Raw genomic sequence first — 16223 nt, forward strand, 5'->3', positions numbered from 1 at the left:
ATATGAAAAATCTGATATTACTTGTACCCCTACGATTGTGTAATGATTCATGTTTGTTATTGCATGGGGAAATGCCTTGTTAGTAAAAATTAAATGTGGCAGTAGGCATATCTCATAGGGACACTGATTATAAATTGCATTTATTACTAAGTTTCATATAGGCCAAATATTTGAAATATTCATATTGTCTTAGAAAAAACAGGTGTGATTAATGTTCTAAATGTTTGCATCTGATTCCAGAAACTATGTTGCAGAGTTATAATTCCCCCTCTATCCCTCAGATTTTGTGAGACTAAGAAATGATTATACATGTGACATTGGAAGGAGAATTGATGAAGTTGGTAGAAAGGTCCTACAACCTTTCTCAAGACCCCCCAAATCATGCTACCTTAAAGATACTCTAAGGATGGCTCAGATATTACAGTTAGTCGAATGCAGCTAATGAGTTAGTAAAATTAGGATATTAATGTTACTGGGAATTGGTTGATCCTCACTGATTAGTGAGTTAGTCATGAGAAAAACTGCCCTATCCATTGTATCCCAGGGGCTAGCCAAGGAAAGAAAACCATTTTACAAGCAAGATTAAAGGGAATTAAGTACAGAGAATTGGTTATACCAGTCATGGAAGAGCCATGAGACCAAATAAGGGATGTGTGCAATCCACAGATTATCACCAACAGAAGACTACTATTCTCTTAGGCTGGAGGTCAAAGGAAACAGGTGATATCACCAAGAGTCAAGACAGCATCTATGGTCACCTGGCTGACAGGCTTTTTAGGACCTGGAGTCAAAGAGTTGAAGACATTCCTGCCAGAGATGCCAGCAAGATCAAGATAGAGAAAAAGACTCTGGTTTCTCCCTTCCTCCTGCTCCTCAACTACATATCAAGGATTCTCATTAAATCTAATCATGTGAACAGTATGTGGCTTCTAGGGGTCAGCAGAGCAAGAAAGGGAGAGGGAATACATCTGAGGGGAAACAGGTACAGGAATAATAAATCTAGCAAATCCAAAATATGTATCTATATCTAGATGGATAGACAGATAAACACAGACTCCCCCCAACATCCATTAATGCTATGACAAGGTAAAGAAAAATAGGGTTTTTTTCCCCTTACCCAGGTATATTATCTAAAGGAGCACTTAATTAGTTACTGAATTAGAAGTTGGTACATTCTACTGCTATTTAGCGTCCTAAATGAGCACAAGATTGGCCAACTATCATGAGAGTCTATTACTGATCCAAGAGACTCTTTTTTTCCCATTATTCCGAAGCTCTCTATCTGTTCTCAAACTGGGAGAGGTACTATAAAACAGAAAATGAGACTGATCTGACAGTTAACCCACTCTTTTCACCTTGCCTTCTTTTAAATATGCTGAGAAAAGTAAAATGGTCAAAAGGAAAGGAGGAGGAGAGGCACAAGTATGCTCACAAACTAGGTGATGGATGGCTGAGAGCTGACTCTTTCTCAAGTGCTTTTATTGTCCCACGTGCTTACCCCTGCATCCCAGGAGACAGCTTGATGTAACACGCCAGTATTAGTGTCACTTCCTTGCCATATCCTCTTTTCACCATCACAAAGATAAGAGTCCATCAGAAAATACATGTTTCCTAGGGTTACTTCTGTTTTACGCAGATCCTCTTTATGAAGCTATTCTTAGAGTCCTCTTCAGTATCATAAGCTTCAACTAAGAAAACTACCTTTCCTTCCTTTCTGAACATTGTTTCATGAGGAATGAGTCCTGTTACTTACAAAGATAGGCAGAGGTCTCTCAAAGCAGAAAAGTCATCTCTTTTGCTTGCTTTCCACGTGCCATCTAGGTACTACAGTTAAGAACTTCAAGCACACAAATTTGTTCTAGAGAACTGGCAACTCAAAAATACAAATAATCTTTATAGTATTCAAGTAACCCTTAAACTTTTTGAAAAATAACCTTGCTTTAAAAGTCAGAGTGCAAAAAAACTCAAAAGAGTTGGCACGTCCCTCCAAAAGATTCTCTAACGTTTAGCAAAACTGAATTCACACTAAATCTGTTTATGAGTAAAAGACAAGTCAACTTTAAAACCAATCATAGATGACAATGTTTCTTTTCAATGTGTCTGCTTTGGAGCCATATTTCTGCTAAACACTCAAAAATTTCTTCTTGAGTATTTAGTGATATATTAGAACCAGAAATAAGGGATGTTAGTGCTAGAAGGCAGTCAACGGTCTGTAATTTAATTCACATATTCCTTCTGCACCAGACTCTGTAAGATCACTGAGTCAGCTTAAGAACTTTGAAGCTGTAGAGTCCAGGGCAGGCCATTACAGTATGCCGATATCACTGTCCTCCTGCTCTGACGTTCTCCACTGAGTGACAGGGGAAGGAGAAGGAAGCGCAGTCACCATCAACTGAGAGTGATGAGACTGGAATATTAAAATTCAGGCTTATCTGAGCTGACTGAATTGGCTGGCAGAATGTTCTCCAGTTAAAGGTGGGGAAAGGTTAATTCTGCACATGACACCGCTACTGCATTTATACAAGTCTCCTAGGACAACTGTTTGCCTTGAATTGTTTTCTTCCTTTATTTCAGTCAGACAGTTGTGTTGACTGATTTTTCTTTTTGATGTATGAAATGACTGTTTGACTGAATTTACCATTTGATTTCTACTAACGCACTGTAAAAACAATAGTCAACTTAGACTGGCAGGTATGAAAAATTCTACTGCAGAACCAGACAGAAATATTGCGTTCTATAGGTACATATGTCATATGCCCTGGGTTTTGGAAAATTGTTCCAATTTCAACTATTTTGCCCCATGTTTCAAAAGAGTGGGGCCACTGATTTAATAGTAAAAATAAGATTTGTGAAGTTCATATAAAAATAATTTTGTGTGAACCTGAGAATCACATAATGGGATCAGAAAAGAACTATTATGAGAAATTTTACTGTTTCTTACTTATCAAGAGGTGTTTCTATGTCAAACTTTTCAGTCTTCTTCTAGAAGATGTTTAGGAACAAAAGGTTTGAATATATTCATAGCAAATCCTTATTTATAGTTTTGTTTTCCCAATAATTATAGTTACTAAGATAGGACATGGAAAATGGCCTATCTCATGATTCTAAGCTCCTATTGAACATGTGGAAATTGGTAACATGAGTAGGAAAGTGAAGCAACTTTTGAGATTGTTACTGAGTAATGCTGATTTTATAATGAGTGCTTCCTTACATATCTGACTAATTTATCACGGTGCAGATGGCTGATTCCCATGCTTAGAAATGACAAAGGTCTTAAGAAATTCTCCATATTCCATTCATCAATCTGTGTTCTTCTTCAAAGCAAAATTAATCCCTTGACTATTAACATAGTAGCTTAATTATAATTTTTAATTTTAAAATTAACTGTGAGAATCGGAATTTCTGGTAGGAAAAAGTGATGGAAGATGGGACAAAATAAAATAAATCAAAGAATTCATAGAAAGCTAAAACAGAATTTTTCAATAGTAGGTAAGGACTTCTGCTTCCAACTATATCAGTTTACCTTAGGAAACCATACTAGAAAGGTCAGATAAATCATAAGCAACATTTGACTGTGAGCATTATAAAGCTAATGAGGTAGCCATGACATAGAAAAATAAAATAGAAAAGAAACTCATAGAAGTAAGAACAGTATTCTGCACATGCTTTATCTAATCCAGTCATTTAGAAACTATTGATGAAAATCAAAAGCATGAGAAGCCAAATATGGCTCCTAAGAGGCAGAAAAGCCAGTAGATCTTAGGACAATATTGGAGGACTGAGGAGAGAGCAGGGTTGGACCTTAGAAATAACAAGGCAGCTAGAATTTTAAGGATCAAAATCCCAGAGATGGGAAAGATTCAGAGACTCGAGCTCAATTCAGCAACAGTGGTCCCTTGACGTTATCACATTTTCCACGTAGGTAGACAAGGCAAGATGTTAAGAAGTCAAACAAAAGCTAACTGAAGTCAAAACAAAGACTCAGGAGTCTTGTAATGCTGAGGAGATAAAACTGAGGTTCAGAACCCACCAAAGAATAGTGGCCCGGTGGAAAGCTAATGATATGAATTAGGACACTGGAGGTTTCTATATGTATCTGTGTCCACGTGAATGTGTGTTAGGAAGGTTGATGAAACAGCTACCTTGATGGAAACATCTATAAAGAAGGAAAATGAGTATGAAGCTTGTGCAATGACTGAAGATCAATAAGCTGATCTTTCCTTCTGCTCCTTACCTGGGAATAGGAAATTCTCTCTTGAAAAAAGGACAGTTGACCGTTCAACAATACAAGACTTAGAGACACCGACTCCCTATGCAGTCAAAAATTCACATATCACTTGATAGGCGGCCCTTCCTATCTATGGTTCTGCATCTGAGGATTCAACCAACCACGGATCATGCAGTGCTGCAGTTGTTGGGAAAAAATCCATATATAAGTGGATCTGTGCAATCTAAATCCAGGTTGTTCAAAGGTCAACTGGAATGTCATTATGATTCTCTACAACTTGTCATATCCCAAGTCTGGTGTTCATCAAAGAACCACCAAGACTCCCAAGAAAAGGAGAATTAGAATAAAAAACAGAATCAGAATCATGGATGACCTAGATATTAAAGTTCAAATATATTTTGATAAATATTACCAAGTTCAGGAAAATAGATGACAAGGTAGAGAATTTAACTAGACAACTAGAAACTGATTAAAGTTGAACTGACAGAATTCAAAATTAAACTCAGTAGTGGGCCGAACACAGGTGAAGAAAGATAAATGAACTGGAAGACAGAGTAGCAGTAAAAATAGGAAGACTAAACGTGGAAAACAAAAAGGATAAAAAAGTACAGAAAAGAGCATTTGAAACATATGGGCCACAGTAAACATTTTCATCATATGTTTACATTGGAGTCCAAAGGGAAAAGAAGAGAGAGATTCGGGCGAGAACAATATTTAGAAATAATAGCTGAGAGTTCTCAAAAACTAAAAAGAATATATCAAGCCATAAATTCAACAAGCACTAAAAAACGCAACAAGAGTAAATATAAAGAAACCATATCTAACACCACCAGAGTACAATTTACAAATAGCAAAGAAAAACAGAACACCTTAGAAGTAACCAGAGGAAAAACAACAGTTGACCTTTCAACAACGCATGAGATTAAGATTACTGCTTACTTCTCAACAAAAATGATTAATACTAGAAAATAATGGAACGTGCTAAAGAAAATAACTGCTCACTGAGAATTCTAGAGGCAGAGAAAATGTTGTTTGGAAGATGAAATAAGGAAATCTGCAAACAAACAAAATTTAGAGAATATGTTCTCATCAGAACCAACTGAAAGGGAGACCCGCAGGCAGAAGGAAAATTATCATAGAGGAAAATAAGGACTTGACAAAGGAATTAAATAGAACAGAAAGGAAGCGTAAGTGAATAAATCTGAATAAAATCTAACTGCACATAAGAGTAATAATGAAATATATAAAAATTAGAATGCATGAAAACAAGAGGAAGAGGAAAAAGTAATAAAATAAATTTAAGGTCTCAGCACTGCTTGAGAAGCAGTAAAGGAGCTAATAAGTCACGGTGCATGTGTAACTGCTACCTATATAAGCATTGTGAGCTAATAAAGGGAAAATGGAGTTTGATGAATTTAAAAGGAAGAGCCAGAGGAACATAAAAAGGAAGGACAAGCAGAAAACAAGGAGTAAAAGGTCTATAATAAGATACGTTAACTGTAAATAGTCACATTAAAGGGCAGAGATTTTTTGAAACAAACAAAAATCTTAATTCTATGCCCCTTACAAGACACCATAGTCAGACTGCAAGTTAAAGGATGCAAAACTTATGTCATAAAAACAATAAGCAAAACTGAAAAAAAAATAATGGGAGATTTGAAAGCAAAAAGTATCACTGGAGATAAGACAGGATAATAAAACCAACCATTACTTTACAAGGAACATGTCATAAAACTAAACTTCGAGGCAATATATGAAGGGAAATTCTGAAAACTAACTAGAAATAAAATCTAAATTACCTAGATCAATAATTCAGAACAACAACAAATCAGTAAACTACAGAAGATCTGAATACCATTGTTAAAGTCTTTGGCCTATACACCCCGAGGAAACCAGAATTGAAAGAGACATATGTACCCCAACATTCACTGCAGCACTATTTACAAAGCTAGACAAGGAAGCAACCTAGATGTCCACCAGCAGATGAATGGATAGGAAAGTTGTGCTATATGCACACAATGAAATATTACTCAGCTATAAAAAGGAATGCATCTGAGTCAGTTCTAATGAGGTGGATGAACCTGGAGCCTATTATACAGAGTGAAGTAAGCCAGAAATAGAAAGACAAATACTCTATATTAATGCATATAGAGAGAACTTAGAAAGATGGTACCAACAATCCTACATGCATGGCAGCAAAGATGACACAGATGTAAAGAACAGACTTTTGGACTCAGGGGGAAAAGATGAGAGTGGGATGATTTGAGAGAAGAGCATTGAAACATGTACATTACCATATGTAAAATAGATGACCTGTGCAAATTTGATGCATGAACCAGGGCACCTAAAGTCGGTGCTCTGAGAAAACCCAGAGGAATACAGTGGGGTGGGAAATGGGAGAGGAGGTTCAGAATTGGGGGGGACACATGTATACCTGTGGCCATTTCATGTTGACCTATGGCAAAAACCATCACAATATCCTTAATGTAACTATATCCAATTAAAATAAATTAATTGAAAAACTCTTTGGCCTACATTTGCATAAAACACTGCATTAACAAGAATGAAATGCACATTTACATACAAATTTTGAGGTGTACATGGCACATTTTTAAGTTGACTGAATGCTGGGTATAAAACAAGACTCAGAATAATCAAGAAATTTTAAAATGTATAACCAATATTTTATCAAATATTTGGACATTAAAAACACACTTCTGGATTTCCATGGTGGTCCAGTGACTAAGACTCCATACTCCCAATGCAGGGAGCCTGAATTCCATCTCGAGTCAGGGAACTGGTTCCCACAAACAAAGAGTTTTCATGCCACAACTAAACGACCTTGCATGCTACAATGAAGACTGAAGATCCTGAAAGCCACAACTAAGACCAGGTGCAGCTGAATAAACAAATTAAATTAAAAAAAAAAAAACCAAAACATACTTCTGATAAATATGGATGTCAAAGATAAAGTCATAATAGGAATTAGAATTTCATTAATTGAATGATAATGAAACACTGACCTAGAGCCAGACATCCTGGAATATGAAATCAGGTGGGCCTTAGTAAGCATCACTACGAACAAGGCTAGTGGAGGTGATGGAATTCAAGTTGAGCTATTTCAAATCCTGAAAGATGATGCTGTAAAAGTGCTGCACTCAATATGTCAGCAAATTTGGAAAACTCAGCAGTGGCCACAGGACTGGAAAAGGTCAGTTTTCATTCCAATCCCAAAGAATGCTCAAACTACCGCACAATTGCACTCATCTCACACACTAGTAAAGTAATGCTCAAAGTTCTCCAAACCAGGCTTCAGCAATACCTGATCCGTGAACTTCCAGATGCTCAAGCTGGTTTGAGAAAAGGCAGAGGAGCCAGAGATCAAATTGCCAACATCCGCTGGATCATCGAAAAAGCAAGAGAGGTCCAGAAAAGCATCTATTTCTGCTTTATTGACTATGCCAAAGCCTTTGACTGTGTGGATCACAATAAACTGTGGAAAATTCTGAAGGAGATAGGAATACCAGACTACCTGACCTGCCTCTTGAGAAACCTGTATGCAGGTCAGGAAGCAACAGTTAGAATTGAACATGGAACAACAGACTGGTTCCAGAATTAGGAAAAGGAGTACGTCAAGGTTGTCTATTGTCACCCTGCTCATTTAACTTACATGCAGTGTACATCATGAGAAACGCTGGGCTGGAGAAAGCACAAGCTGAAATCAAGACGGCCTGGAGAAATATCAATAACCTCAGATATGCAGATGACACCACCCTTATGGCAGAAAGTGAAGAAGAACTAAAGAGCCTCTGGATAAAAGTGAAAGAGGAGAGTGAAAAAGTTGGCTTAAAGCTCAACATTCAGAAAACGAAGATCATGGCATCTGGTCCCATCACTTCATGGCAAATAGATGGGGAAACAGTGGAAACAGTGGCTGACTTTATTTTTCTGGGCTCCAAAATCACTGCAGGTGGTGACTGCAGCCATGAAATTAAAAGACACTTACTCCTTGGAAGGAAAGTTATGGCCAACCCAGGCAGCGTATTAAAAAGTAGAGACATTACTTTGGCCACAAAGGTCCGTCTAGTCAAGGTTATGGTTTTTCCAGTGGTCATGTATGGAAGTGAGAGTTGGACTATAAAGTTGAGCACCAAAGAATTGATGCTTTTGAACTGTGGTGTTGGAGAGGACTCTTGAGAGTCCCTTGGACTGCAAGGAGCTCCAACCAGTCCATCCTAAACGACACCAGTCCTGGGTGTTCATTGGAAGGACTGATGTTGAAGCTGAAACTCCAATACTTTGGCCACCTGATGTGAAGAACTGACTCATTTGAAAAGACCCTGATGCTGGGAAAGATTGAGGGCAGGAGGAGAAGGGGACGATGGAGGATGAGACAGTTGGATGGCATCACCAACACAACAGATATGGGTTGGGGTGGACTCTGGGACTTGGTGATGGACAGGGAGGCCTTGCATGCTGCAGTTCATGGGGTCGCAAAGAGTCAGATATGACTGAGCATCTGAACTGAACTGAATGAAAATATACTGTAGCAAAACCTGTGGGCTGCAGATAAAGCTGTGGTCACATAGACGCTTAAGTATTAGAATTATATAATATATGTAATCATATACGTGTGTGTGTGTTGTGTAAATGGAAAAAGAATAAAGCTTCCAAAAGATACCCTATTACCTTGAGGTAGACAACTACTGAACTATACCTAATAGTGGAGGCAGGGCAGACTTCAGAACTTCAGGAGACCAGCAGAAGGCAGCATTTGGAAACAGGAGTAGCTTCCAAATTAGGCAGTTTGAGAGCACAGTGAACGCCAATGTCAGAAGCAGTCTCCAGGAAAAAGCATTTAATGTATAAAGTGGTGGAGAAACTAAAATATATTTAAGATTTGACACTCTAATTCCTTTTAAGGATGATTTATGTTTCTAGGGAAAAAATAAGAAGTACTTGATGTAGAAGGTGAATAACTTTATAATTTCCAGGAGAATCTTGGTACCAGGATGACACAATGAAGAACTTGGGAGTCCCCTGACTAATCTAGCAGCGAGAAAATGAAAACAGAGATGAGAGAGAGAAATAGAAAGACATATTTGTGCAATTGGGCACTGCTGCACTTTAAAGTCTAGGTATGCACTCCAAATCATAAACAAATGCCACCATGTTCAGAGCTAACCCTGAGACAGTGATTAGTGTCTAAGAGATTAATTAGGGACAACTCTTGGCATCAACAACGTATGGAAGAAAAGGACATCAGATTGGGCAAAGGTAGAAGTAAAGTTGTGTTGCAGCCTCAGGAAACCTCAGGTGACCCTTTGGGGGAGAGTTCTTAAAATGAGATGACCCCTTCAGGGGGATGTCCCAATTCAGGAGGATGTCTTAACTTTTATATTCTTACACCTGTCATTGGATGAAGGGCATTGTACGAAGGGGTGATGTGACCCTGGGCTAAGTGGCTCCCTTTAGCTGAGATTGGCTGTCTGCAGCATTTCCAGGGCTGGGGCAAAAGCTCTAGAATCTGAAAATTGTTCAACTTTCCTTGTCTGGGTTGCCAAAGTAAAAAATACAGGCAGGGTATATTACAAATAGTTCTTTAGCCTGGAGAAGAGGTCTTGAAGCTGTGAGCCACTCACTGGGAAGCAGCAGGACATGAAGGATTCTTGAACAGATCGGAAGCTACTGGAAGGCCTTTCAGGAGTTCAATCCCATAATAAATACTGTACCTTCAGTGTAACTTTGCCCTCTCTGCCAGTCTTCCTCAGTTCCCATGTGGGCCCTTTTGGACTTGAACTTGGGTGTTCCCAGAACTTGAGCTGGAGACTTCCATGAAGTCTGCTTTCCATCTACTGGCTCAGCTTTCTTGCTCTCTCTGCTCCAGGCTAGTCTCTTCAAACTGCCTTTTCCATTTCTGGCAATAATACCCCTCTCTAGACCTAACTAATGCTTTTCTGGGGCAAAAGGAAGAGAATTAATAAGGGTAACTTTTATTTCTAGGAGGGAAGTTACCATATTCCTTCAGAGTATTCATCTCCTTGATTATTTAACTTTTACTCTAGATTACTCATGGGTATTTCTGCTCCCCTACCTTCAACCCAAGGAGGTTTTAGAACATTGTCCTCTCTCAGCATCAAGTCTCTCTCCATCCTCCCTCTCTCTCTCTAAGACCCACCTTTATCCACACACTCACAGGCTTTCTGGACCTCCGAGGAAGATAAGCACTTCACAGAATCTCTGCTACAGGACCAAACATACTGAAATGACTTTTTATGAAGATATTGAAGCAACAGAAAAAGAATACATGAGGATTGTTTCTCCTGAGGGTTCAATTATTTAGAGGGCCTTTATCACACTTCGATTGATAAATCTAACCTTTCCTTTCTTGACTACAGTTGATCACACTGTGATGAAAACAAGGTAGAAAATGGAAAAATAATACTTGGATTTTAATGAAATAATAAAAATGCAGGGCCTATCTTTGACTTTTGCCAAGAGAGAAAAGAGTTCACATTTCGACTATGTGGTGGCAGGAGTCCCTTTTAAAACAGGGCCAGTCTGCATGATGCATTGAAAAATCAACCTTTTCAAATATAGCCATAACCCCTCAAGATTGTTTCATTTCTTGGGGCCAGGCAAACCAAACTTCGGGTTTGGTTTGAGTGGTGCCCTGTATACTAAAGTGATAAACATAATCTGGAAGCACAGCACAGGCTAAAAATATGGAGCTGGCAGCCTTTGATTGAAATTGAAATATTTTTCTGCTTTTAATTCACTGCATAAAATTTTAACTGTCCAAATTCAATCAGGTAGGTCGTCCTAATGATCATGAGCTTCAACCCTGCTAACAACTAAGCCTGCACTGTTAAACTCTACTTTATCTGTTCCAGAAACCTCCTGGGTTTCTTTAATGCCTCTGTTATTACTTGCTTTGCATCATTCTGCGTTTCTTTAAAAACACAGCTGTGTGACCTCTGGAAGTTTTATTACTTCCTTGAGACTTGGTTGCCTCCTCTATGAATATCTGGGTATATATTTAGTATTGCTCAATAGAATTTTTTATGATAATGAAAATGTTTTGTATCTGTACTAGCCAATGCAGTATTCACTAGCCACATGTAGCTAATAAACATCTTTAAAATATGGCAAATCCAACTGAGAAACTGCAGTTTTAATTTTAAAATTTGTTTAAATACAAATAACCTCATGTAGGTAGCATCTACTGACAGTATAAATCTATGTAATATTTTAAGGATATTCTCCACTCTAAAACTCTACCATTCATTAGCTCAACCTAAATATTTCTGCCCTTTGACAAGCAGAAAATAATTTATGACGCCCTTGAAATTATTTTTCAAGACCTTTGTCAGTTTGGGGACATCATATTCTTAAAAGTGACTTTGCTTTGTGAAACTTTAATAACGTTGACGTTTCCTGCCCTTGGAAGCACCTCTGTTATTATGGGAAATGTTGTGGACGAACAAGGACCATTTCAAGAGATGTGGGAAAACTCCTTCTGGACTTAATTTCATGATGAGGATGCTCAGAATGTCAAAATGCTAAATTGCTTATAGTAAGAACCATACCTCTTTCACACTATTTTCTGCATGTAGCTGGAAAATGTTTAAAATATTTTAAAATAACTGCACATCTATTTCTGAAGCTGATTTGGCTGTTCAAGGCTTACTAGAACTTTATCCATCTCACTATTTCACTCAGTAAACAAATGCAGTTGTTACATATGTGTCTGTGTTCCCTTCTAGATTATGTGTTTATGAAGTTAGAAACTAGATTTATGTCACAGCCCTTATGTATAGCACAATATTCATTGCTAATTCAGATCGTATTTTAAGATGAGACAAAAGTTAACATTTTTAATGTAGTCACAAATATCTAGCAAACCAATCAGAAAAAAAAAAAACAATTTTTTTAATTGGTCAAGAACAATTTTTTTAATTGGTCATGCAAAATCATATCTCTAATAACTACCACTGGAATTAGAACACACACATGCTAAAATTATTTTAAAATATCTTATCAAAGACTTTAAGGCTGTACCTAAAAAGATTATATCAGAAGTGAACATAATCACGTTGTCTGACCAGCGTGAATCACGCAAGGCATATTATATATAAAATAAACAATAAGAACCCACTGTATCGCACAGAGAACTTACTCAATACCTTGTAATAAACGGTAATGGAAAAGAATACACACACACACACACACACACACACACACACAACTGAATTACTTACCTGTACAGCTGACATACAACACTGTAAATCAACGACACTTCAATTTTTTTAAATAAGTGTAAAAGGTCGTATAGCTTCATAAACTCACCTCTGGTACCCAAGGGACTACCTGAAACAACAGCAGCTACAACTTTCCTGGAGACAGGACATGGCCAGCAAACTGGGCTGTTACACTCGGTAATAGTCATACCTGTAAAAAATATACAGGCTCATTAACACATAGGAATTCCTCATTTTTCTGGCAGTATTAGGCAATGAGGTATGCATATGAGAATTTTTTAAATGACAAATTTAAGAAGAGTATTTTAACCTTCACTCATTAATTTTTTCTAAAATTAAGAAATGTATTCATCAGTGTATTTAATGTTTCCTTGATGACTTGGGGTCATCAGTTCAATCAACGTTTGCATGAATAATACAAATGGAAGCAAGACAAGCACTCACACTGAAACTGAAGATGACATAATGTTCTATCAACTGGAATAACTGATGAAGGAGTAAGAAAAAAAAGACAAAAATGAAAACAAACCATGATCAAGAAACAGTCACGTTCTGACTTCTTCTATTTAGTTTCAAAAAGTGAATTGAAAGTGCTCCGTTGTGTCCGACTCTTTGTGACCCCATGGACTGTAGCCCACCAGGCTCCTCTGTCCATGGAATTCTCCAGGCCAGAATATTGGAGTGGGTAGTCGTTCCCTTCTCCAGGGGATCTTTCCAACCCAGGGATCGAACCCAGGACTTCTGCATTGCAGGTGGATTCTTTCCTGTCTCAACCACCAGGGAAGCCATTTCAAAAAGAGACCACAAATCCCAGTGGTATCTCCAACATTATTAGCTGTCTTTATCCCTTGTTTCCATTTTCCTTTCCTTTTTCTTCTACCCTAGAGGGGTTCCAGGAAATGTTTATAGCTGCTCTCAAGACAAATTCTAATACCTGCTTCTTCTCAAAATTTCACAATGTGTCCAGGAGATAAACAGTGTGGAGGTCAAATACAATTCACCACAGGGAGATCTGTGGTGAAAATAACATCAGAAACTAGCTCCTAAACATGCAAAGAGCAGAGTATGGTGTCAGGCACTAATTTCCTTCCAAATACCTCTCCATTTCTAAACGATGTCTTTATTTATTTACCAAGATCCCTTTTTATTGGTTCCCTCTTCCAGACTGCTTCACTTCACCTGTCCTCACATTAAATACATTCACACTCTTTTTGATTCCAGTTATTTGCTCATTAAGTAATCATAGAACACACACATGCTAAAATTATTTTAAAATATCTTATCAAAGACTTTAAGGCTGTACCTAAAAAGATTATATCAGAAGTGAACATAATCATGTAGTCTGACCAGCGTGAATCACGCAAGGCATATTATATATAAAATAAACAATAAGAACCCACTGTATCGCACAGAGAACTTTGGAATTAAATACTGAGTAAAATTAAAATACTGGAATCACTTGGAGGGTTTAAGCACTTCCACCAATGAATACTGGGTGTGGAATTCAAGAGGCTGCACTTGACTTGGCCTTGTCCAAGTTCTTTCTTAAGAAGTATGTAAGATAAACCTAAACTCAGAGTTATTCAGATTGGACTGCTTTCTCAGGTGGACTAGAATTCACTGCTCATTCCACCCACTCTGAGGTCAGTGGCACTTTTCGGAGATGGGGTGGCCTCCTCTGCCCACTGCGGAGGCTCAGTTCCCCCTGGGCCCACTCTCTGTCTCAAATCCCACACTGAGGCCAGATGCCAGCCTTCCCAGAACATTAGTGGTCTCCTTTCAGTGTTTGAACTGCTCAGACTGAGTCCCCGTGGACTCTTTCTCAGCTTGAAACCTGATCTTCAACCCCTTTACCTGACCTGGATGGTCACCTTCCTACTCTAGGCTTCAGCTGCTTTAGCTGTAAAATGATATATCTCTTCTTAGTTCCATGGAGTCGCAAAGAGACCGACACAACTTAGCAACTGAACAATGACGACATGATATTCTTTATGATACCCTGTATCGCAGGACCTGTTTCTACGGCTCCTGATGCCAGCTTCTTTCACAATCATATCTTGTTCATCTCTGAAAGTGGAATCCAAATCAATCATTTCCAGGCAGCTTTCAAATCTAGAATCATTCCCTGAACTTTCAAAGCAGGTTCTCTTAATCCCTTTCTCCTAGGATGGCAGGCACTTCATACTCTGTCTTCTCTCCTGAGGATTCACAACTCCTCCAAGATCAAGATGCTGCTCAACCAATTCTCAGGTCACACTCTGCACAGCGCTTGGTGTATGGCAAACAGCCAATAAAGATTTGAAAACGAATTAAATCGAAATGAATGACTCACGGTTGCTGACAACTTTAATTGTTCTCCCTTCCTGGGGAGAACAGTTGGAAGAATCCCCAGTCTCTCTTGTGGCCACAGAAATGGACTGTGGCCAAAACAGCAGCAGAGAAACTGACCTGGATCCTTCCAGAGCTGGCTCATCAGAAACTTCCATATGCATTTCTCCATATTCTTGACCCCTTCTGCTGATGGATGCAGATGGGGATGAGGTCTAAGGGAAGGGAGACGGTATAGGATGGGAGGAGTCTGGGTTCCTGAATGACCATCTGAAGGAGTGCAGTCTCCCCAAAGTGAATACCCACCCAGGGCTGTGATGTGGGAACCATAGTGCTGTGCTGCTGAAATTTGGGGAGTTGTGTGGTAATTTAGCATAAACCATTATACGCACAATTATGCTAATTATACGATCCACTTAAATGGCCCTCAATCTAGTACATTTAAAATGACAGACATCAATTTGTGTTATTGACACTTTTACCCTCCAATTTAACCCTGCTCTTCTGAATCAGTCATTTGACCTCAGAGAATATCAATTCCTCAACAGATTTTACTCTGAGATTCATACACACTGCAATCAGAATTACAATATTTGAAAAATAATGTTGAGAAAGTACTTTCCAGAGAAAACTTCAGTAACTTTTAATTCCTTGATCCTGCTTTGAAAACACAGCATAGTAAACTACTTGCAGTTTATCCATATTTATTGCTAATTAACAAAGTATTTTAGTTGGGATTAATTTTTAACAAATAAATAGCAGGTTTCTTGTCCACATCACAGCTGAATGACTAAATTCTCTCTCTGGAAGATTTCTTGACTGACCTTTATTTGTACTCAGTCAACTGATCTGGGTCAAATACCAGATATTAAAAATCTTCAGCATGTTCTTTTTCTTTCATTACTTTTCATCCAATAAGCATTTGACCACGTGGATTTTTCTCTGGTCTGGAGTATTTTTACTAACAAGCTACATGATGTTGCAAAAGACCTTAAGGCCCAAATGCTGGTATCTAATGAGTCTGTTCCTTTGAAGAGACTGATTTACTTTTGCTCCAACTTTTGGAAAACTTGCCCCAAAAAGCTCCACCACCCTCCTATTCTGCCCACTTCATCCATTAGAGAAGACGATTTTCTCAGTGTTACTTCCAAGGTACAGGCAGATGAACGCTTATACAACGGATTCAGTTACCTGCCTGGGAACTGAAAGGACCTTTCCCATTCAAATATCCTGGTTAGGAACCACGTTTTTTAATTTCTCTGGGAATTAAGAAACAGCAAGGAACGAGGGTACGTGGTTGATAAATGAACGTCAGTTCTTCTGAAAATCACTCTGTCTCCTCCCGTTCCTCTTGGTGTTCAAGGTAGGGAAAGAACCCTGGTCATCACCATGTGGTTATCGCGCTC

The 16223-nt window shown here is 38.4% G+C and overlaps 1 protein-coding gene across 1 annotated transcript in view; it reads right to left on the reverse strand.

Moving 5' to 3' along the window:
* The window catches only part of LOC136144765 (uncharacterized), a 54810-nt gene that overhangs the window by 36161 nt on the left and 2426 nt on the right, over nt 1-16223 (reverse strand). The window contains exon 3 of the mRNA XM_065902616.1: nt 12578-12679. Within this exon, the coding sequence (XP_065758688.1) occupies nt 12578-12679 (102 nt within the window). The remainder of the gene's footprint in view (nt 1-12577; nt 12680-16223) is intronic.

The sequence above is a fragment of the Muntiacus reevesi genome, chromosome 12 (assembly GCF_963930625.1).
Source record: "Muntiacus reevesi chromosome 12, mMunRee1.1, whole genome shotgun sequence".
Taxonomy (NCBI): domain Eukaryota; kingdom Metazoa; phylum Chordata; class Mammalia; order Artiodactyla; family Cervidae; genus Muntiacus; species Muntiacus reevesi.